This window comes from Tetrao urogallus, assembly GCF_951394365.1.
Source record: "Tetrao urogallus genome assembly, chromosome: 2".
Taxonomy (NCBI): Eukaryota; Metazoa; Chordata; class Aves; order Galliformes; family Phasianidae; genus Tetrao; species Tetrao urogallus.
In genome coordinates this window covers 89888969-89908846 of record NC_136814.1, presented here as the reverse complement: position 1 = coordinate 89908846, position 19878 = coordinate 89888969, and the positions used below count along the sequence as shown (strand labels likewise).

At 38.2% G+C, this 19878-nt stretch overlaps 1 protein-coding gene across 1 annotated transcript in view; it reads left to right on the top strand.

Annotated features, from left to right (window-relative positions):
• The window catches only part of DLGAP2 (DLG associated protein 2), a gene marked incomplete at its 3' end in the record, with an annotated part of 367470 nt that overhangs the window by 319240 nt on the left and 28352 nt on the right, over nt 1–19878 (top strand). The window contains exons 8-9 of the mRNA XM_079532930.1: nt 169–388; nt 18717–19060. Of these exons, the coding sequence (XP_079389056.1) occupies nt 169–388; nt 18717–19060 (564 nt within the window). The remainder of the gene's footprint in view (nt 1–168; nt 389–18716; nt 19061–19878) is intronic.

Sequence of the window (19878 nt, the reverse complement as noted above, 5' to 3'; positions counted from 1 at the left end):
GATGTAAGTTATAAAAAAATGTAAATGTGATCAGAAGGGATTACTAAATTTTAACTATTTGCTAAAACAGTTCTTCATCAATGTACAGGTGTCCATTTGAGATGTTGAGGCCGTGATGATCACAAAAAAGCAAGTCAAAAATCAAATGCATTGTTGTTGTTTATTCAGATGAGTGAAGCAGAGGTTAATGGGCAATTTGAATCGGTGTGTGAATCAGTGTTTAGTGAAGTTGAAGCTCAGGCAATGGATGCCCTTGACCTCCCTGGATGTTTCCGAACAAGAAGCCACAGTTACTTGCGTGCCATTCAGGCAGGCTATTCCCAAGATGATGAATGTATACCTGCGATGGCATCTTCCAACATCACCTCAACTATCAGGTCAACCACAGGTAAGCAAATCTACACTGTCCCTTCCACTCTCCTGCATGTAAAAATATTTAGTCTTTCGTAAAAGGATATTTGACACTGGAAATAACTTCCCTGTGTAGTGATGTCTGATACCAGCATTCTTTTTTTACAAAAGTTGTGCTATTGCAGCTTGGAATAAGCTCCTTCTGGGGAGGTTCCCGTGTGCATTATTCAGTGGAGATGAATTTCAGCACAGATTTAATTTGACCTCTATTTCATTTATTTTCCAAGTACAAATACAAAATTGTATGTACAAAAACATCATTTGTGTATTGTTATATAACAATAAATATAAGGGAGATCAATAAGGATCTTAATTTAGGTCCTTATAGTACCAAAAGAAAAGTAGTACCAAAAGAAAAATAGAAGCAAGATATTAAATACTTGGTCTAACTGACTTAGATGCAATTAACATTGCTTTAGAAAAAGGCATAACCAGATGTATCAATAGACTGAATTGTAAACATGATGTCTTCAGTAACCATTAGCATTTGTTGTTGTATTATTCATTTTTAGAATCTTTAATATTCTTGTTGAAACTTTCTTTTATCTTATTTGTTACTTAGCAAAAAGGATGGCTGTATTCATTTTAGAATATCAGTATTTAACACAGGTAGACAAATGTTTGCACAGAAAGAAGGAAAATTACTAAAAAATTTATAACAAATACTTATCATACATATTCTTTGCTAAGGGATTCCAAATTCACTTTTGTGCTTCCAAATAAGTTAGTGACAGTTCCTAAACATGATGCTGACCTTGCAACACACCATTAAATTGCAGTACAGGCTGCTCATCTGTGGAAGGTGAGAACATAGCTCAAAATGTGTCATGTAGAAATACTTTGGAAATTATTTGCTTGACACACGTTACATAACAGATTGTTAGGAGGAAGTAAACTAAGGTTGAATAACAGAAATCTGTATTCCAGAAGCAGTATAAAATGTTATTTTATCTTCAATATAGCATTTTAATTTCTGTATATAACTTTGCATAAAATCAGGAGCTGTGACTTACAGTGATACCTCTAGGGACGTTTCAGTCCCTTGTTTAATAGAAATGCTATCATGATACATGATATAAAAGGAGTCTTCACTGCTACCCCAGAGACTAATGTTTCATCTTTGTCTTACAGTGATATGTGATCATTTTATGAAGAAACCTTCTTTGACAAAGGGCAGAACTAAATACTTATTTTGATATCTGACTGTAGTTGCCGAGTCGGAATATTTTCAGAATTATTTTGGTTATCAAGATAATTGGTTTTTACCTGAGCTGTCTTGAATATATACGTCAGATAAGCCTAAAATTCTCAGCTGAAAAGAAATTATTCTCTCAGGAGTAACAAAGCTGAATAATAGAATATGTTTGGGAAAATAACTAGATTAGGCAATAAACATGTTTTCATCCTGGAGTTTTCATACTTATGAAAAATGTTTAGCATTGATTAGCAGTCTGCTGGCTAAATAATGAGGTATTGAAATCTATAACTTTCATTTCACTCATGGCTTTGTCTCATTTTGGGAATGACTTATCAGATGGATTTTCTTGCCCAAATATTTAATCTTTCTTATTTGTTGTGGTGAAGTGATATTGACATTGAGAAGAAAAAAGATCTCAAAAATAATGATGATTTGAGATGCATAGCCCTGCCAAAACTCTTTTGAAGCCTATGAACTGTATACAGTTCTGAGTGTGGTTCTGTATTCAAATTATTATTTCTGCGCCACTGTCCTCAGCTTTCATGGTGAATAAATATTTGAGTTACAAATATTTATCTGATCTAAAAGAAGAGTAAGGATTATGTGACTCACTTTAATTGCAATTTTCAGTTGCCAAATAAGTTCTTGTTTATAAAACCCTGGGGTAAACTCTTCCATATTTCTCTCTTCAGCCCTTGCCACATCAGAGGGAGATGCTTCATTTCCTATTATTACTGTAGTTCAAAAAATCTCTTATTTCTCCACTCCTCTCTGAAAATTGTAAAAAAAGCAGTTGCCTGAAATATGAAAATGGCATTAGCAGATATTTAATGTTTATACGAGCTTCATTCAAATAAATGTCAAAAAGGTCAAAGTTTCGCATCGGCTTTCAATTCCAATTCAGCTTTTGAATTCTTAGGAAAATTACATTGCATTAATTCCCTTTTAGCTTCTGATGTTACAGACTCTTCTTGGCAAAGAAACTAAAGCAATTCCTTAGCAAATTGACAGGCAGTGCAATTTAATTATTCCTTGAAATTTTAGTGATATAGGTCATGGCCGCCTCTTATCGATGTTGTAAAGCAATCAAATCGTAACACCCAGGCATAGCGAAAAATTAATTCATGTAACTAAAAATGTAAATCTAAAATAAAAATAATATTTGATCTATGAGCTCAATTATAAACCTATGGAATCTATATTTACAGCATGCATTTTCTGAAAATTCTCCTAGATGTTTGAACAGCTTCCAGAAGGTGGAATGGTTGCAGCTGTAATGAATATTATGTGGGGTGTTATTCGTGGGCTCTGTTAAGAACGTTTGCTAATAGATGGAAAAAGAATTACCAATAGCTCTTCTTAAGTGTGTACAACTTTCCAGAGAAAATCAGATGGCTCATTGGTAGAATCAAATGCTGAGTACGTAACTTTTCTGCAGACCCACATAGTTTAGTTGTGTATGGAACTCTAAATGAGAGTGTGACAAGGCATAGAGCACTCACTACCTACACCAGGTGTAAATGAACCAGACAAGTGACAGTGCAGTGGGGCAGCCAGTGCTGGAAGCATGCTGGAAGCTGGAAGCGGGCTCTGTGTGACCCCTGCAGAGGCTTATCATATTTCTTTGTGATTAGAGCATTTCTGTCCATCCTGTCTCATTTTGTAAAGAGATAATGAACTCGATAAAAAATACTTCATGTTAGAAGCCCCAAATGACAGTATCTTTTCAGTCTCTGAACTGAATCCAGTCACAGCTGTCATATGCACAGCTGAGAAAATACAGCTCCAGCTGCTGCTGCCTCCCACCTCATCCCTCCATCACAGACAACATCTAATTTCCTGAATGGGAGGCCATAAAGTGCAGGAGTCATCCTGACTACTACTGCCTTACATATTGCTCTTGCAAGACATGCTTCACTTTTCAGGAGTGCATGAAATCTGAATTGCTTTTCCAGATAGTACCAGCTCAGTTCCCTGCTGCATAGGTATATTTGGATGGTCATATGTCATTTTTAAGGCTCCTTACTGGTAATGCCTGACTGGTGCAGCAGAGTGCTGTGGGGAAGTGCACAAGTGACCTGTAGGACCATGGGATGTGGTTTAAGGGACATAGCATAGTGAGGAAATATTGGTGGTGGATAGTTGGACAGGATGATTGTGAAAATCTTTTCCATTCTTGGCGATTCTATGACCACAGCAGTATTGCCAGCTTGGTACATAAGTGAGTGTTAGCCATGTAGTCCTGTTGAGAATAAGAGCCTGCTAGCAGGAAGCAGTGCCACAGGGCACTTTATCCCACTTTAGCAGTACCCATCGCACTGAAAAGTAATTCACATAGCATTGTACAACTCTGGATTGTTGTAGGACATCATGGCTAACAAGGAGATGTGGAAAATCTTAACTACTCTCTCTTTCCACTTCATCTGAGAAGATCATCTCATTTTTGTTACATGACCTACATGCAGAGATAGTCCTGTAAATGACATACTCTGTATGTTATAGAATATTTCTGAATGTTTGCTCCATTTTTCCTGTTGATTTTGTTTGGTTTTGCCATGAATTCAGAAATACTGAGTTGGAAAAACACTGGAGCTACCAATTTGGATCTTCTGTAGTGAAACAGCACATGTTGAAATCCCAGTCACAGGAGCAATTTCAGAGAGTAAATTGGAATTCACACCTCTGGCCATTCAGATGGATGTCCTCAGCTCCAGACTGTGGAGGACATACTAAGTCTCTCCTGATAGAGGTTTTATATATAGTGTAAAGCACTTTCATCTTCATTCAGAGAGACGCTGCATCTCTAGCTCACTTCTCAGGAAGCCCATCTCCCAGGTGGGATATCTGCTCAGTGAGTATTGCTTTCATAGACAATGTGAGATGGCTTCAAAAGAAGACTCTATACATATTGTATATGCAGGAATTGAAGTGCTACAGTCAGTTAGGAAGTCTCACCCTAAGTGACCAGCACAATCCACTTCAATGATTTGCCTCATTTTTCACAAAAACGTAGCATTAAAAAAACCTTTCTGACTATTTGTATATGCACTCCCTCTCAACTAATTCGTGCTATTAAACCAAAGCTTTCTGAAGAGATGGCACTTTTGGGCATTTCACTGTTCTCAGCCACTAGGACTCTGCTTGGCAATGAGTAAATGTAAGAGAATTCCACATTTACTGAACTATTGAGCAGTAATTCCAAAACCCAATTAATTCAAACAAGGTCACATTGCATGAGGGAGTTTTCAATTACAACTCATAGCATTGCTCAGAATGCCTGAGGAATTGCAGGTTTCTTTTCTCCTGGCTTAAAGCTATTTTCAGCTTCCCATTTTTGAAATAAGAGACTTCGCAGGGTGAATTTTTATAGTGCATGTTTGATATTGAGCCACAAAATGCTCATTGTCATTGAAGTGATTGCATAGTCACGTACCTACAAGCATGAGGCATGAGAATGTGATAATTCGTTTAGAGGTTATATTGTTTCATAGCACTGTTGTTCCTATAGACCCCAAAAGGATGATTCTCTGGTTGCTATCTTAACACTAATGACAGTACTTATAGTTGTTTGGTTTTATTTCTCAAAGACATGAGGATACTGAATGCAGGCAAAAGCTGAATTTATGGAGCTACTATATATGGCGCTACTGCTGAGAGTCCAGCAAAGGGCTGGAATCTCTTTCCTGTGAGGAAAGGCTGAGAAAGCTGGGACTGTTCAGCCTGGAGTAGAAGAGGTTCAGGGGGGATCTTAAATGCGTTGATAAGTGTCTGAAGGTAGACTGTAAAGAGGATGCAGCCAGTCTCTTTTCAGTAGTGCCTGGTGACAGGACAAGAAACAGTGGACATACAAATTGAAACACAGGAGGCTCCATTTGACTGTCAGGAAAGACTTTTGTCTGAAAATAATCAATTGCTGGAGCAGGTTGCCCAGTAGACTGTGATGTCTCCCTTCCCAGGGATCTTCAAAAACTGCCTGGATGTAGTTCTGGGCATCCTGCTCTGGGAGTCTCTGCTTGAGCAGACATTGGGCCAGATGGATCCAAAGATCTTGGCCAACCTCAGCCAGCCTGGGATTCTGTGGCATACTACTTTTGACAGGGCAGTGATAACTTATTGCAGTGCTGCTGTAGACATCATACTCTATCCTCAATTGCACTCAATTCAGCTGCACTCTTCAGTTCCTACTAATAAATTCATGTGTTGTTGTTCTGTTTTGGTTTTTTTTTTAATTTTCTCAAGAATTAGATACTTCATTCAGGTGACTGCTTAGATCTTCTTAACCTACTGCACTGTCTGGGAGAACCTAGCCAAATGGGGAAAAACGTGCATGAGTTATCATGTCCACAATTTCTGCTTTCTCTATGTTGAGAACAGAAATAAATGCCAAGACTTAGGGATTGGAAAGGCATCCTTTGCTAAGTGATAGCTTGCATTGGTGTCCACAAAAGGTATATCTAAAACTACCCCAAACTGTAATTCCAAAAAAGATATAGAAGGCTGTTTTCTCAATTATAATCTGCTTGTTGACTTTAATTACTGTTGGGGCCCGATGGAATTATCTGGCACTCGAATTCTCTGCAGGAAATATACCATATATCTGTGGGAGCACTTGAGGATTCTGACTTAATGCTTTGATGCTGTGCCAACTTGTGCGCCTATACTGTGAGAATAAATCTTATACTAACAAAGAATGAGCCCAGTTGTACACTTGCATATGCACACATCATTTTCATTGCTCTGGGTGTATCTAGGAGAATAATTAGTCTTTAATTCTCTTAAATATATTGGAGTTCTGATGCTATGCTGGCACTGCTTTTAATAGCAGCACTACATTGTGAATGTGGCCTATGGAGCCACTGAGATGAGGGTGACACAAGGTCTTTGGTTTGAGAAGTTCAACAGCTTGCATGGCCAAGAAGCCACTGCAACTCTTCCTAACTATGGGATTTCCTGAGACTGGAGAAAGGCTGTGGCTAATCAGGGCTGTCTGGCCTCTTCAGGCTGATGGGGCATGAAAACAGTTAGAGAAGTGGCCAGCAGCTTTTTATAGTTCTTATTCTCCTTGGTACAGATCTGCAGAAGCAAAGATAAAAAATGAGGTCCCTGTCTGGCATTTATGGTTAGTTTAAAAAATGTGTAGTGACTGCTTTTCCCTTGCTCCTGCTGTTCTGCTATTGACATAATTCCTCCATAACCTATTAGATTTGCTAGACAGCTGGTTCTTCTTTTATTAAAAGGACACCCATGTCCCCTTTCTTGGCAGAATTTGGCTTCAAAGCTGTTCTATGGGATGAGTTTTAAAAGAGTTTTCTCAGCTTCATTTTCTGAATGAGATTACAAGAGGAGAAAAAAAAAAACACATAGGAGTAGAAAAGAAACAAAAAAATATCATGCAAGGAAGGTGATTCGCTTCTCAGATTTTTGAAGCCTTTCTGACATGATAGAAGCTAGCAGTGGCAGAGGTAAAGCTCAGCCCATCTATTTAGCTTGATACTGGCAGGAGGTTTTGTCCTGCGTGCTTCTGCAGCTGGGGGAAGCCTGCAGAATGGGTGAGCCTTCACCAGCTGAAATATTCATGCTGCTTCCTTTCACTTTCAGTAAAAGGAAAGGCAGGACCCTTCTCCTGGCAGCAATTCTCCTGCATACCTCAGTGAATGAAAAAAGACACCTCTAAAGAGTCTTCTCAGAAGCTTGACATATATCCACTCCTGAGTTTTAATAGATGCCTGTATGTCAGGAGCCATAATGTTGATGTGCACTGGAAATATACTGTTTTCTGTGCTGGCTGTAGAGAGGTCATTTTCAGTTCTGACAACTGAATTTTTACTAGCTGCATGTAATATTTCATCCATCAGAGGTTTTGGTCCATTAGTTAATTTAATTAAGCATAACTGTCTGGAATTTGACCAGACTGCTTGCTGACAGAATGGCCCTCAGCTTTGTTATGTTTTCAGTACAACACGGATGTGAACTCTGTTCTAGCTTCCTCACAGTACATACAGTCTTCCAAAAATCATAGTGCAGCCACCAGGGAATTCCTCTCCTGTGGGTCCTAGTGAAGATACAAGGACCTTTAAAGGCTGTGTGCAAAGTATAAGTAGAATCCCATTATGGCAGAGCAGGTCTTGTTCCCATAGGGTCCCACTTCTAGCATGTCCATTCACGAGTAATGCTATTTCCAAAAATGTATTTTCAGTCCCTTATAGAAGCAAGTTTGGTTACTTTCACTACTTTTCTGTCTCATGGTGAGGGTGTTCTGATTAATTCTCACTGTGAGGGATATTACTCCTAACTTGCAAAATTGCCTTTTCCAGGAAAATAGAATCCTAAGGGGCAGGTGCCACCCAAATTCAGACATTCATGATGGCAGAAGCCAAGCAAGTTATTTGCTATTTAAATAATGCTATATCTATATTTGAGTGGAGTGATACAGAATTAAAAGAGAAAAATTCTCCGGTAATCTCTGTTTTTACTTCCAACAAAATCTCTATTTTGTTCATATGAAAATCTACCCGGGATGCTTGCACACTTCTGTTAACCCTTCAGAAACTCCCATCTTCTATTTTGATCTCTCTGAAATGGAATTTGATCAAAGCTTGTATAGAATTCTCCATTTCTGTGCATGGAATTTTGTTCAGACTTGGATCTACCCTGGAAGAGTGATTTGTAAACTTGGTATTTGATAGCATTACTTAAGGATCACTGAAAATGAAGTCACTAAAACTGGTGACATTCCTAGAGCATAAGCACAGGAACTTGCCTTTGACCAGATAATTTAGCTGAATGTTGGAGGATTTGGCTCTAGATCAAGTAATTTAAATGTAGATGCATTAATGCAAATTAGTTGTCTGAGTTCCCATGGCAGTAAATTCAGTTTCATTTCAAAGATAATGGGTGGTGCCATTTGAGATACCCACATAGGACCTACGATAGAATTGCTTTTTCCTGGACAAGTAGCTACATGCTTGGCAGAAAGGCCTGGGACATCTAAAAAAGTATCAGATACCTATTTTTAGGTGAGTTTGACTAAGAAGGAATACAGTCAAAGTACCCCTACCTACACAGAGGTGTCTTACACTTACCTAATACCACTTACCAAAAAGCTCTGTACTTCTGGTACACTGTAAATGAAGTATTAAAGCATGTGGAAGGGGCAAAGTGTAGTGTCAGTATGTAGCCCGTTAAAACATATGCACTGGAAACTACAGTTTAGACAAACTCCAGAGCCCTCTCAGAAGCTCACTGTAGATCCTTAAAGGCAATTAGAGGACATCCAGAAAGGTCTGGGGAAGAGATTGAGTTTAAAGCGAGTAACCTATCACTTGGCTTTTAGAGTCTGTGAATGCAATATCAAGGGCGTATCAATGAGTCATCACTTTTTATATGCATTTCTTTTTTCTTATATTAAATACAAATGAACCTTTTGGGATTGTTCTGTGTCCAGAAAAAAAAAAAAAAAAAAAAAAAAAAAAAAAAAAAAAACCACGAATATTTCCACTCTTAGTCTCTTTCCCTCAATAAAAAAAAAACATAAAATTTCAGTTATAAAAATTCATCCCACCTAATACATATATCTAAAATGTAGCTGTCAAAGGCAGACGCATTAATGTCCTATTATAGTCAATGAAATGTGATTTATCCCCTTTAAGATTGGTATCTCTTATGAGATAAGTTGTCCTCTGGATGTTCCTATTTCTCCCTGTCGCCTATAAAAATAGTCTGCAATGATGGCATAGTATGGCTAGCTAACTTTCAGACACCTCAGGTAAAAGTAAGACCTATTTACATTGCCTCATTGGGTAAAACTAAAGATTAATCCTGATCCCATTGAAAACAAGAATAACTGACTTATGGAGAGCCACACTCTGGCTTGCAGAGTTGAGAGCTCAAAACCCAGCAACAGTATTTGCTGCACCTAAATACAGAATCAGCAGCCTGCAAGTAGCTTTATGAGTATTTTTTTCCATACTGGTCCCAGCTCCATCAGTAAATCGGGTAAAATGATTTCTTGATTTGACAGTTGCCTGTATTGTTGCCAGTCTCAAAAGTGAGCTGTGGGACTGTGTCCAGACTTGCAGATCTCTGTGGATTAAAATAATCATTTAAAGTCGTTCATTTATCCTTAATTACAATATGATGTAATGATTTAAATTCTTTAACGCAGGACCATTATCATAACACACTGTTGTAATTATTCTACAGTGCAACACTTCCTTAAGGTTATCTGAGCAAATTGTTTTTCTCGTATTACTCAGTTTGGAATTCCTTACTGAAAGCTAATGAAAGTAAGCACAGAGCTACTGTAAGAATGGGAATAAAATATACAACAAAATATACAACAAAACCAGCGATGAGCCTACCTAATACATCTGTGAGTGCATTTCAAGAGGCTGCTGGAAATTATTTGACTTGAGTGATAAGGGTTCATGGGAGGTCAAGTAAAGAGACTTTTTTAAAGTATAGAATGGCAGCAATATTGGTTTGATTCTGTCCTACTGAAAAACATTTACAAAATGTTTATTGCTTTCAATGTGAAACAGTAACCCAGTAACAGCAGCTTTTAGTTTTTGGAGCTCTTTTCTCTCATTGTGTCTCACTGTTTTCGTGAAGTGCCATGCAGTCGTATTTCTGAAAAGCCTTACATGCATTCTGTAAAGTAAATAGAGTACAGTTCAAGTGAATTTTTCCTTCCTGCAACTGAAAATCTGAGATTATGCTTTTTAATGCAACTTCAGTATTTTGGAAGCGCATAGGAACTGTTTAGAAGAGCAAAACAGCTGTCAGCACTTTGCCATCTACAGGATGCTGGTTAGGCTATAATTTCTCACTAATTAACTGATCTAAAATAGAACCCTTTGTAACTAGTCCATCAGCAATTCATGAGGTTTGTGTTGCCCACATCTCTTTTAACACTGGCAAAGCCTTACAGTTTCTGACCTTGATGTCTTGTTTGATTTGCATTTCTGTTTTGAAACTAACATTAATTACACTGTCAAAACAGATTTTATCGTTTATGTAACATGGGCTTCCTACAGACTTAAGTTTCCTCAATATGGAGATAATGACTTATGCACTGAATGGCTTGATTACAGTAATTCCTTTTATACTGTTCTCCGCCAAGTTCTAACTGGGAGATTGCAGATTGTTTTCAGACTCCAGCTTTTTCCAAATTTAGTGGTCACATTTCCACTTAATTGTTGCTTTCAAATAGATGTACAGAACTTAAGCCTAAAAGGATCTACTATAATTATTGAGTCTAACCTAATGTACACACAGAGTTATAGAGACATCTCATCCAGAAATTTTGCCCTACCCTGGTAAATTCTAATTAGGGTTTTGTGTCAATTTCATTTTTTTGCAATGCTGTATAGGTTCTATTTTGCAGAGACAAATACTGCTCAAAAACAGCATTTTGAATGAGATTCATATGATAGCAGTGTCTCCGTGACGTGTCATCTTGAAAAGCACATTAAAAAAAAAGTCATATCTTAGAAGCTCAAATCTTGCCTCATCAACAATACGTTATCATCAAGGACCAGATCCCAAGTTTGTGTGAATTGGTCTGATTTCACTGACTTCAGCACGGCTAAACAGCATGGTCTAGCTTAGTGTCTAAAACTGCAATCAATTCTATGGATTTAAATTCTATGGAAATACAGAGGGTTTGTTTTTAATACTTTCATGGAGCTTCAAAGTGACCTTGGGCCAAACTACTACTAGCTGCCATGCAGTAGCAAGGAGCAAGGAAATCAGACTTGGCCAGACCCTTGGTGTAGGCAAATTCCATGCAACCTTGCTTCAGCAGCTCACAGGGGAGCAGATGAGAAGAAGCTCCCACCTTTCCAATAAATGCAGGTACCAGAAGAGAAGAGACATTATGTCCCAGTGTGTAGCAGAAGCCTGCCAGCACGTTGATGGGTACAGAACAGTTGGCTGGAGTGTATCTCACCCAGTTAGGCATTTCAGAATTAGAGCCCTGATCTGAGCTGGTTGTCCTTTCTTCCATTATGACTGATTTAAAAAAAAAAAAAAAAAAAAAAAAAAAAAAAAAAGCTGGCATAGGGTGAGTCATTTCCTGGCTAAAAGTAATAGTAAAACATCTAGTAAGTAGCAAGTAGAATTGTTCCCAGAACAGAGATCAGGCAGCTAACTTGCTCTGTCTTTTAAATGGCTAATGTGAGCTGAGATGGATTCTACTATGAGGTTCTCAAATACTGACTGAGTCTTGAAGATAAGATAAAACCAATTGCTACTATAAAATCCCACTTAAAAAATTGACATAGGATAAATGCAGTGCTTTGCTTCCATGGACTATGACAACATGAGACCATCATTATTGAGACATGATAGCAAGAGACCATGGTAACTTAACATATGAATTTAGTGTCTGAAAAATATCCAGGTTTACCTAAACATAGTACACATAAAATGATCCATCAGGGATAAGAAGTTAGGTAGTTGGCACCTGGACAATGCTTTCAGTTTAGGCATGTATCTTAAATAAATTGCAGCCTATCATATAAACTGTGCTGATAAAACTCATCTGGGTGTAAGTAGTCTGTCCAAGAAAGTATCTCATAAAAATATTATTGTAGATATTTCAGCTGTTTCTCACTGTTTAATCTGAAAAAGCAAGAAACAGATTCTTTACAGGTATCCAAGTATAAAAATATTCTTTCTCCATTTGGAAGTGGAGATAGCTGGCTCCTATATTGACTAGGATTTATTGTGGAGGGCAGAACAGGAAAAGAGGACAAGTGGGAAGATTCAGTAACAACTAAAGTAACCATCTGATTTTGTTTGAGAGATATTAACCACAGAGTAGATTGAAATTATCAATTTATTTTAAAACAAAATTATCTCTTGAATTTCAAGCACAGTATGACATTGGTAAGTTTTAATGACTCTTTTTACAAAGCTTGAATCTCCTTACAGTTCAGAAAACTACTCTCATAACCTTGCAAATGGAGAGACTCTTGAACATGAAAAGCCCTCAGAAGTGGCAGGATCATTCACTAGCAAAGAGACAAGCAGAAGTGTGCATCTTCCCAGGGAGCAGCAAAGAGAAAAGCTGGAGGATTGTACAAGAATGGGATGTGTCTTCCTTAACTGCCCTATGCCTACATGCAGCCATTGTTTCAATTTAAGTGTTAAGTGACTGTCTGAGTACTACTTTGGAGGACTGGCATTTATGTTCAGAGAGCATTGCATGGTAATGGAGCAAAACATTTCTTTCTGTGTAGAGCCTGAGCACATCTCACTCTGATATTAAAAGATAAAGCAAGTCCAAATCAAAGATGTATATCTTATAAATGACCAGTGATGGCACATATCTGAAATAGCTGACTAATTTACATTAACCTTTGCCTTTTATTCCTGCTGATCACTTTTTCTTAAAATTAAGGAGCCAGAAGCTATACATGCCAAAACTAAGCATTTCTAAATCATCTCATTTTGAGTGAACTTTAAAGGAAGAAACCCCTTTCTAGCACTTCAGAGTTTAGATTTAAGAAAAGCCAGATATGCTATGTAAAAATTATACTGCCATGCTTGACACCACATTCTTTTAATTGTGTTTCTCATTGGAGACCAGTATATAGCAGGAGTTGACCGTAGTCACATATAAAGTCACACGTATGTTGAGTGCATCTCAACATCCTTTCTTTTCAGTTGGTACACGTGTTCTTAATCTTGACTTGCATGGATCAGTGGAAAAAACATCAAAGTGTTCATTCTCTTACTGAGAAATGAATTTGTTCTGTGGATAAGGGAACACCTTCTCTGAGAAGTCTTTTTTGATTTCTTAATGATCTTGAAATGTTCATCATTCTTGGAGAAGTAACTGTTACACAACCACAAGTATCTTTATATTTTAGGATTAGACCAGAGGTCTGTGAGGGCACGTAATGAAGAGACTTCAGGGCATTTTAAGAAAAGCCATGATAGCTGGGATTGTGAAAACCTTTTGCTAGAACAATGTTCAGAGTAGCCGAAAGGCTATCTGACAGCTGAGTAATCCTTTCGTACATGGTTAGATTTAGTTGCAGGCTTTCATTACAAGAAAGACTCTTTTTTTTTTTTTTTCTCTTCTGAAATGATTTCAGGGCTAGCATTCACCTTCTCTGTGTGAAGGAGGAGACCTAGCATCAGCTTGGGATTCCCCGTGGCATTCCCCTTGGAGAGGCCCAGGCTGCCTGCAGCAGTGTGCCCTGGGGAGCTCTGCCTCCAGGACAGCTCCATGCTCCCTGCAGAGCAATTATCCTCCTTCTGAATAAACCTTCTTACAAAACAGAAAATCCAGTTTACTCCTGCTGTGTGTCACAAGGGACAACTGTTCCTTGTAATTGATGGTGCTTTCATGTAAATTCATCATCCAGTTAACTTTCTGATCTCAGCCTAAATAATGTTATTTTGACTAAGTGCTTAGTGGTTATATTGATTTGTGACAACCCCTCAGGTGATTATATCTGGTAAATGGACCAACAGCGGTGATTTATTAAAAGTCTGCCTTTCAAAAGGTGTTCTGAATGTCACCTACAGCCACTGATATTTCATCAGACACGTCAAGTCTCTACTTCTGCCTTTTGTCTCAGAATCTCTACGGATAATCTGAAGTTATATCTGAACTGAATGATTTTAGTCATTTTATTTCTAATACAAGCTGTGTTTGCACTGAAATATGGACTGAGAAACTGACTTATTTCTATGGCTGTAGCAACACCAGCCTAACACAGGTTTAGTCAAATGCAGTGCAGATTCAGCAGGATACTCAACAGCAGGTGTATCAACTAAATGAAAACTTCAAGTTAGTTAAGAATTATCAGGAAATTGGTTTTCATCTTCATTTTTTTCTGGCCCTCTATTCTGTGCAACAGCACAGAACCATTTTCTTTTCTCTCCATTTGTCTAGCAGTGTACACGAAGGAAAATCCAGTGGAGCTGATTGCACCTCTTTATATTGAGGTCAAGCAAGTGCCTGAACAGTTAGTGCTTTGGTTCAAATGGGAGTCTCAAATATCCTTACAGTTAGAATTAGAAAAATGTTTTTGACCATTTTTGTTATTATTGTTGACAATTATTAGCTAACAGATGGAGACAGACTGTATCTTCTGATCTCCAAAAATAATTTTTCCTGCTTTATTAAACAAGGCAAAAAAATAAATTCTGCTTTCTATATTAAGACAGCCTTTGAATACAACAGGAAGGAAAATTCAATTTCTTTCTCATAACTCCTTCTGTGTTATGTTTAAATGTTAAAAAGATACGTTTTGTTCTGTCTACTCCTTTTATCTTTGCATTTCAGAGCAGCTGCAGATATTACAAATTGATTAACAGTGTAGCAGAATGGTGCTTTCCTTTTCCTGAGTCTCATTCCTTAGCACTGGTAAAATATCAGCAGGGCCCACCAAGCCTCCTTGGTGAAAATAGTGATAAAAAGTAACAAAATCAGCAATCTCAGGTCAGGTTCTGTGGGCCCCAGAAACAACAGATTATCCAGGATTGATATTTTGCAGGACTGATGTATGTCAAAATACAAAGCTCTGCTTAAGCTGACGTCCACAACTGAAATCAGTCTAAAGTCATAGAGAGGCATTCTGCCCTCCTGCTTCCCTATTCTCATGCTGAATTTCCTCCCGAGCTGTTGTGCTGGCCCTGACTCCCAGTTTGTCTTTCTGTGACTGGAGACAAGCATCCTTCTCCATCTTCATCATTCCACTTTGGTTTCCTGCCTCAGTTCCCCAGATGGACTTAGGCACTGCGCTCAGTGCTGGGGTGGACACTGTGGTGTTTGTAGGCTGGCAGACCAAAACATCAAGCAGGCTTCATGTGCTTACTTCCAAATAATAACCACCAAGGCCAATAAAATTTGCAAAGTTGCAAATCATGCAAAGCTGACAGGAGCTCCTCTCCCTCAGCATAAGAAAGGGATGAGTGATGGAAAGGAATTTCCTTCCTATTAGGAAAAGGTATCGTTCGTTTTTTTTTTTTTAATGTATAGTATATGGTGCTTATGACTGCCAGAAGCAGATCCAAAAAGACACTACAGGATAATGGAAACACTCACTGATGTAATAATTAATCATAAATTAAAAAAATAAAAATAAAAATGGAAAGTGACATAAAATTTCATGTTTCAGACCATTAGACAATTATTTATTAGAGGCATAAGAACAGGCATTACCAGTAACCTATGGAGTAGTAGACAACTTATCTCCTATAGCCCTCTCCTAATTTATTAGTTATTCCTTAAGCTAGTGACACATACCCAGTTTATCTAAGACCAGTCTTGATCACATTACTCATCTAAGTTATCTCATTTACTTCTATGGAATCACTTGAGTGATTGAAACAAATAGAATTTGGTGTTAAGATTTGCCTTGCAAATTCATGCCTCCATCCCCTTACCTGATTTTGTTAGTTTCCAATTAGTCCCAGATTTCTGTGACTCTGAAACTGTTGTTCCAGATATGAACTCGTTAACTGTGCAGAGATGGATTTTTTTATTCCCTTCTCAATATTTGATCTCAATGAAGAAATTAAAATTAGAAATTAATCAGATTTCTTTCTGCCATATTTAACAGCGAATATGTATGCAGTTTCTTCACAGATTTTCAGACTTTCAAATAGTTTTCTTTTTAAAAAATGTAAACAAAAGTTAAGTAGCTATGAAGGGTTGCCACACAATTTTAACATTTTTCACGTTGATGTTAATTAGACAAAAGAGAGATAAGCAGCAGGGATACATTTCCTTGTGATGTTTCAGTATCACATTCACCATATGTTTCATTATTCTGCTCTTCTTTTGGATGAAGACAGTTGGTAAAAAACCAGTAAACTAGTTATAACATTGACAATTTGTCTTATGCTATAGATAAAAATAAATTCTATTTCAGGATTTCCCTGAACCCATTTCATCCCTTTTTCTGTTTCTAACAGTTCAGCAAGCAGTTCAGCATTCTGAATACTTGCATCTACATTTGCAGGGGGAAGGGAGGGAACAGTATTACAGCAACTCACTTAGTGGAAACATTTCTTAGAGGCGTTGCTTATGCTCATAAGACACTGTTTTAATTTCTCAACTTTACAGCCTCTCCCTTCTTTCATGAACTTTCTGTATTCCCTAAAGTGGCTGGAAAAATATTGTTTTTTTCTTTCTTCTTAACTGCTGGTTACAAAACTGACAGGAGATAAGATTTGCGATAGGACAATAAAACTGCACTTCAAAAACACACACCATCCCTGAAACTGAAGAGCTTGCTCTCACTGGTAGAGCAATTTAGCTCAGAGCAAGACTCTCTTTAAATCTCTACCAGAATTGAGCTGCATCAGTAGTAATTCCATACGTGCTTCAAATGAAGATTTTCACTTCTTAGTTCTGCCTCACTCTCTTTTATTTATGACAACCATTTTATTTATTATTATCAAGAATCAAAATTTCAGAACATCTTTCTCTAGGCTCAGTTTTTCACATGCTTGCTTGGTGATTCAGGCTCAGCAGTCCCAGGTACTAGCAAATTCCTAAAGCTGCTTCTTCTCTCTAGAGAGCTGAAGTGTAGCCTCCTGTTCCAGCACAACTGGAAAGGTGCTGCTTCTGACTTCACTGCTCATCAGCTCATGTCTGTATAGCAGGAACATTTTTAGGATCCCTGTTGGACTCAATTAACCCAAATCCAAGGTTAACTAAGTAATCCTCGCAACATCCAGTGCCTTTAATGACACCTGAAAAAGGCAAACCTTTTTGTTAAATCATTCTTTATATTGATCTCTGTGTGTGTGCTACTTCAGCTTTTTTTATAGAGGGAAAGGTAATAATTTTCTTTCCTGTAATTATATGGGATGTGAACTGGGCTTGATTTTCCTGTGCAGGAATGTGGGGAAAAAAAGCATATTACAATGCAATTTTGTACCAGTCACTAATCTTATGAATTCTATGATTGTATGTGCTTTGCAGTAAAAATGCTTTTATCACAGAAATGCTTATACTAGTACAAACACAGTATAGTGGGCTTAGGCAATAAGATACCATAGGGCTTTGAGCAACCTGGTCTAGTGGGATGTGTCCTTGCCTATAGAAGGGGGGTTGGAACTAGATAGTCTTAAAGGACCCTTCCAACCCAAACCATTTTATGATTCTGTGATAAAATAACTATGTGATATTAATCACTATCTATCTCTATGAAATTTAAAAGATTTTGTAAGAAGGCAATATTGGCTGAATCCTGCATCCTGTATAGCTCCCTTGAATACGTTATGGGCCCTTCTACTTCAAGATAGGATCCACACGAAAGTGGTTTAGGACCTGCTCTGCTCATCACGCTAAAATTCTTAGTTCTGCTCATTTGCATCCAGTTCTCTCAGTGTTTCAGGCCAATTTTTATATCTGCATTTCCATATTCTCTGCATTTAAATCTATCCTTCTTCAATGTACATTCTAAGGATTTAAGGCTTGCTGCAGGATTGCAAATAGAATGTCACTGCTTTGGGTATTATTTATATTTATTTGTTGTACAAGTATCTGGTAGCTTTTCAGATATTATGAAAATGTTTACATGCTTGAATTTTCTTCAAATCTAGAATATTTTTAAAAGACAGGTTTCTTGTCCAACAAGCCAGTACTACTGGAAATACTTATAGATGAGTAAGTGTGGCACGAGGTAGAAGTTTCTGTTCTGTTCCACTGCCTTGCCATTACTTTCTTAATACATTGTATCAATAACGGGGACACAGTTCAGACTGGGAGTAGAAAAAAATCTCTTCCTTTATTTTTCTCATCAGTTTTATCCATTGGTGAGCCACCCCGACAGCACCATAGGTCCCTATCCAACCCAACCTTGAGGGTCAGACAGATACACACATCCTCACTCCCTTTCATCTTCTCTGTAATGGGATTCCCATTGCCACCTGGTTGAAATGAAATGTTGCTATGGATACATGTCTGACTAAACAGTGAGGTTTACCAGGAGCACTATGTTGCACTGTCTTCAGTAGAATAACCTTAGTGTTACAGTGAAAATGTTGTGAATTTTCCATCCGGTTAATCTTGATTTCTTCTCCCCCCATCCATCTCCCCTCTCCCCCCTTTTTTTTCCTTTTGTTCTTTCCATAGCTGTAACTTACACAAGTTACAAAAAAACCCCACCACCGGTACCCCCACGTACCACATCCAAGCCACTGATCTCAGTGACGGCCCAGAGCAGCACAGAGTCCACGCAGGATGCATACCATGACAGCCGGGCCCAGCGGATGTCCCCGTGGCCCCAGGATGGGCGAGGGATGTACAACTCCACAGACAGCTTGGACAGCAACAAGGCCATGAACCTCGCCTTGGAGACTGCAGCTGCCCAGCGCCACATGTCGGAGAGTGCCTCCATCCGAACCAGCGACAAGGCCATCCTGGTAACTAAGGCAGAGGAGTTCCTCAAGAGCCGGCGTTCCTCCATAGGGATTCAGGTAGCCTATCATTAATATCTGTTCGGTGATGAATTGCTTGCCTTCTTCCTCTAAGTAGCATAGAATGAGTCATTCAGCTTCACCGGCTCTAATAATCTAACAAACAACCCCTGGCTGCTCGGCATTAATTGTAATTCACATCATGACGAAGTGGCTGTGCAGGGAAGTCTTCAGCTGATATGCTGTACCTGGAAGAAAATGAATGAATAAATCTCTAGGGAGGTTACCTGTCATTAGCACTTGATATGAAAATTTTACTGCAGAGCTACAGGTGAACAGCATGTTCATCTCCTTCCCTCCATGAATTCAGTCCTTTTTATAGAATTATGTTCGTTTTAAAATGCTTCACTGTATTTTTTCCATTATCTTTCACTTTTGACCTTGGAAAATGTGTGATGCTGCTGGAACCTAATTCTACCTACCACTCTCCTTTTAGTAATAGGTGTTCTGCTGGGGAGAGGGTACCAAGTAAAAAAAAAAAAGAAACTTACTGATATATTTACATCATAGGCCTGGGTGCCCTGTGAGGAACTCACATCAGTAAGGACAGCCTCAGAGTTTTCCTCTGTTTGTCCACCATGTAATCATACCTTGCAAAATGTCTAGCAGGAAAGTTCACAAGATATTGTGTCCAGTGAATGAAATGTTTCCCAGTGCAGATTTTGCCTGGTCTTTCTTCTATTAAATGGAGAGCACTGGATACATCATAGTGGCAATTTATTAAAACACCTAGGGATTATCAATTAGTAATAAAAAACAGAAAGTTGAAGTTGACAAAAAATAAGTTGAGACACAGAAGTGGATGGAATTTTGGGTTC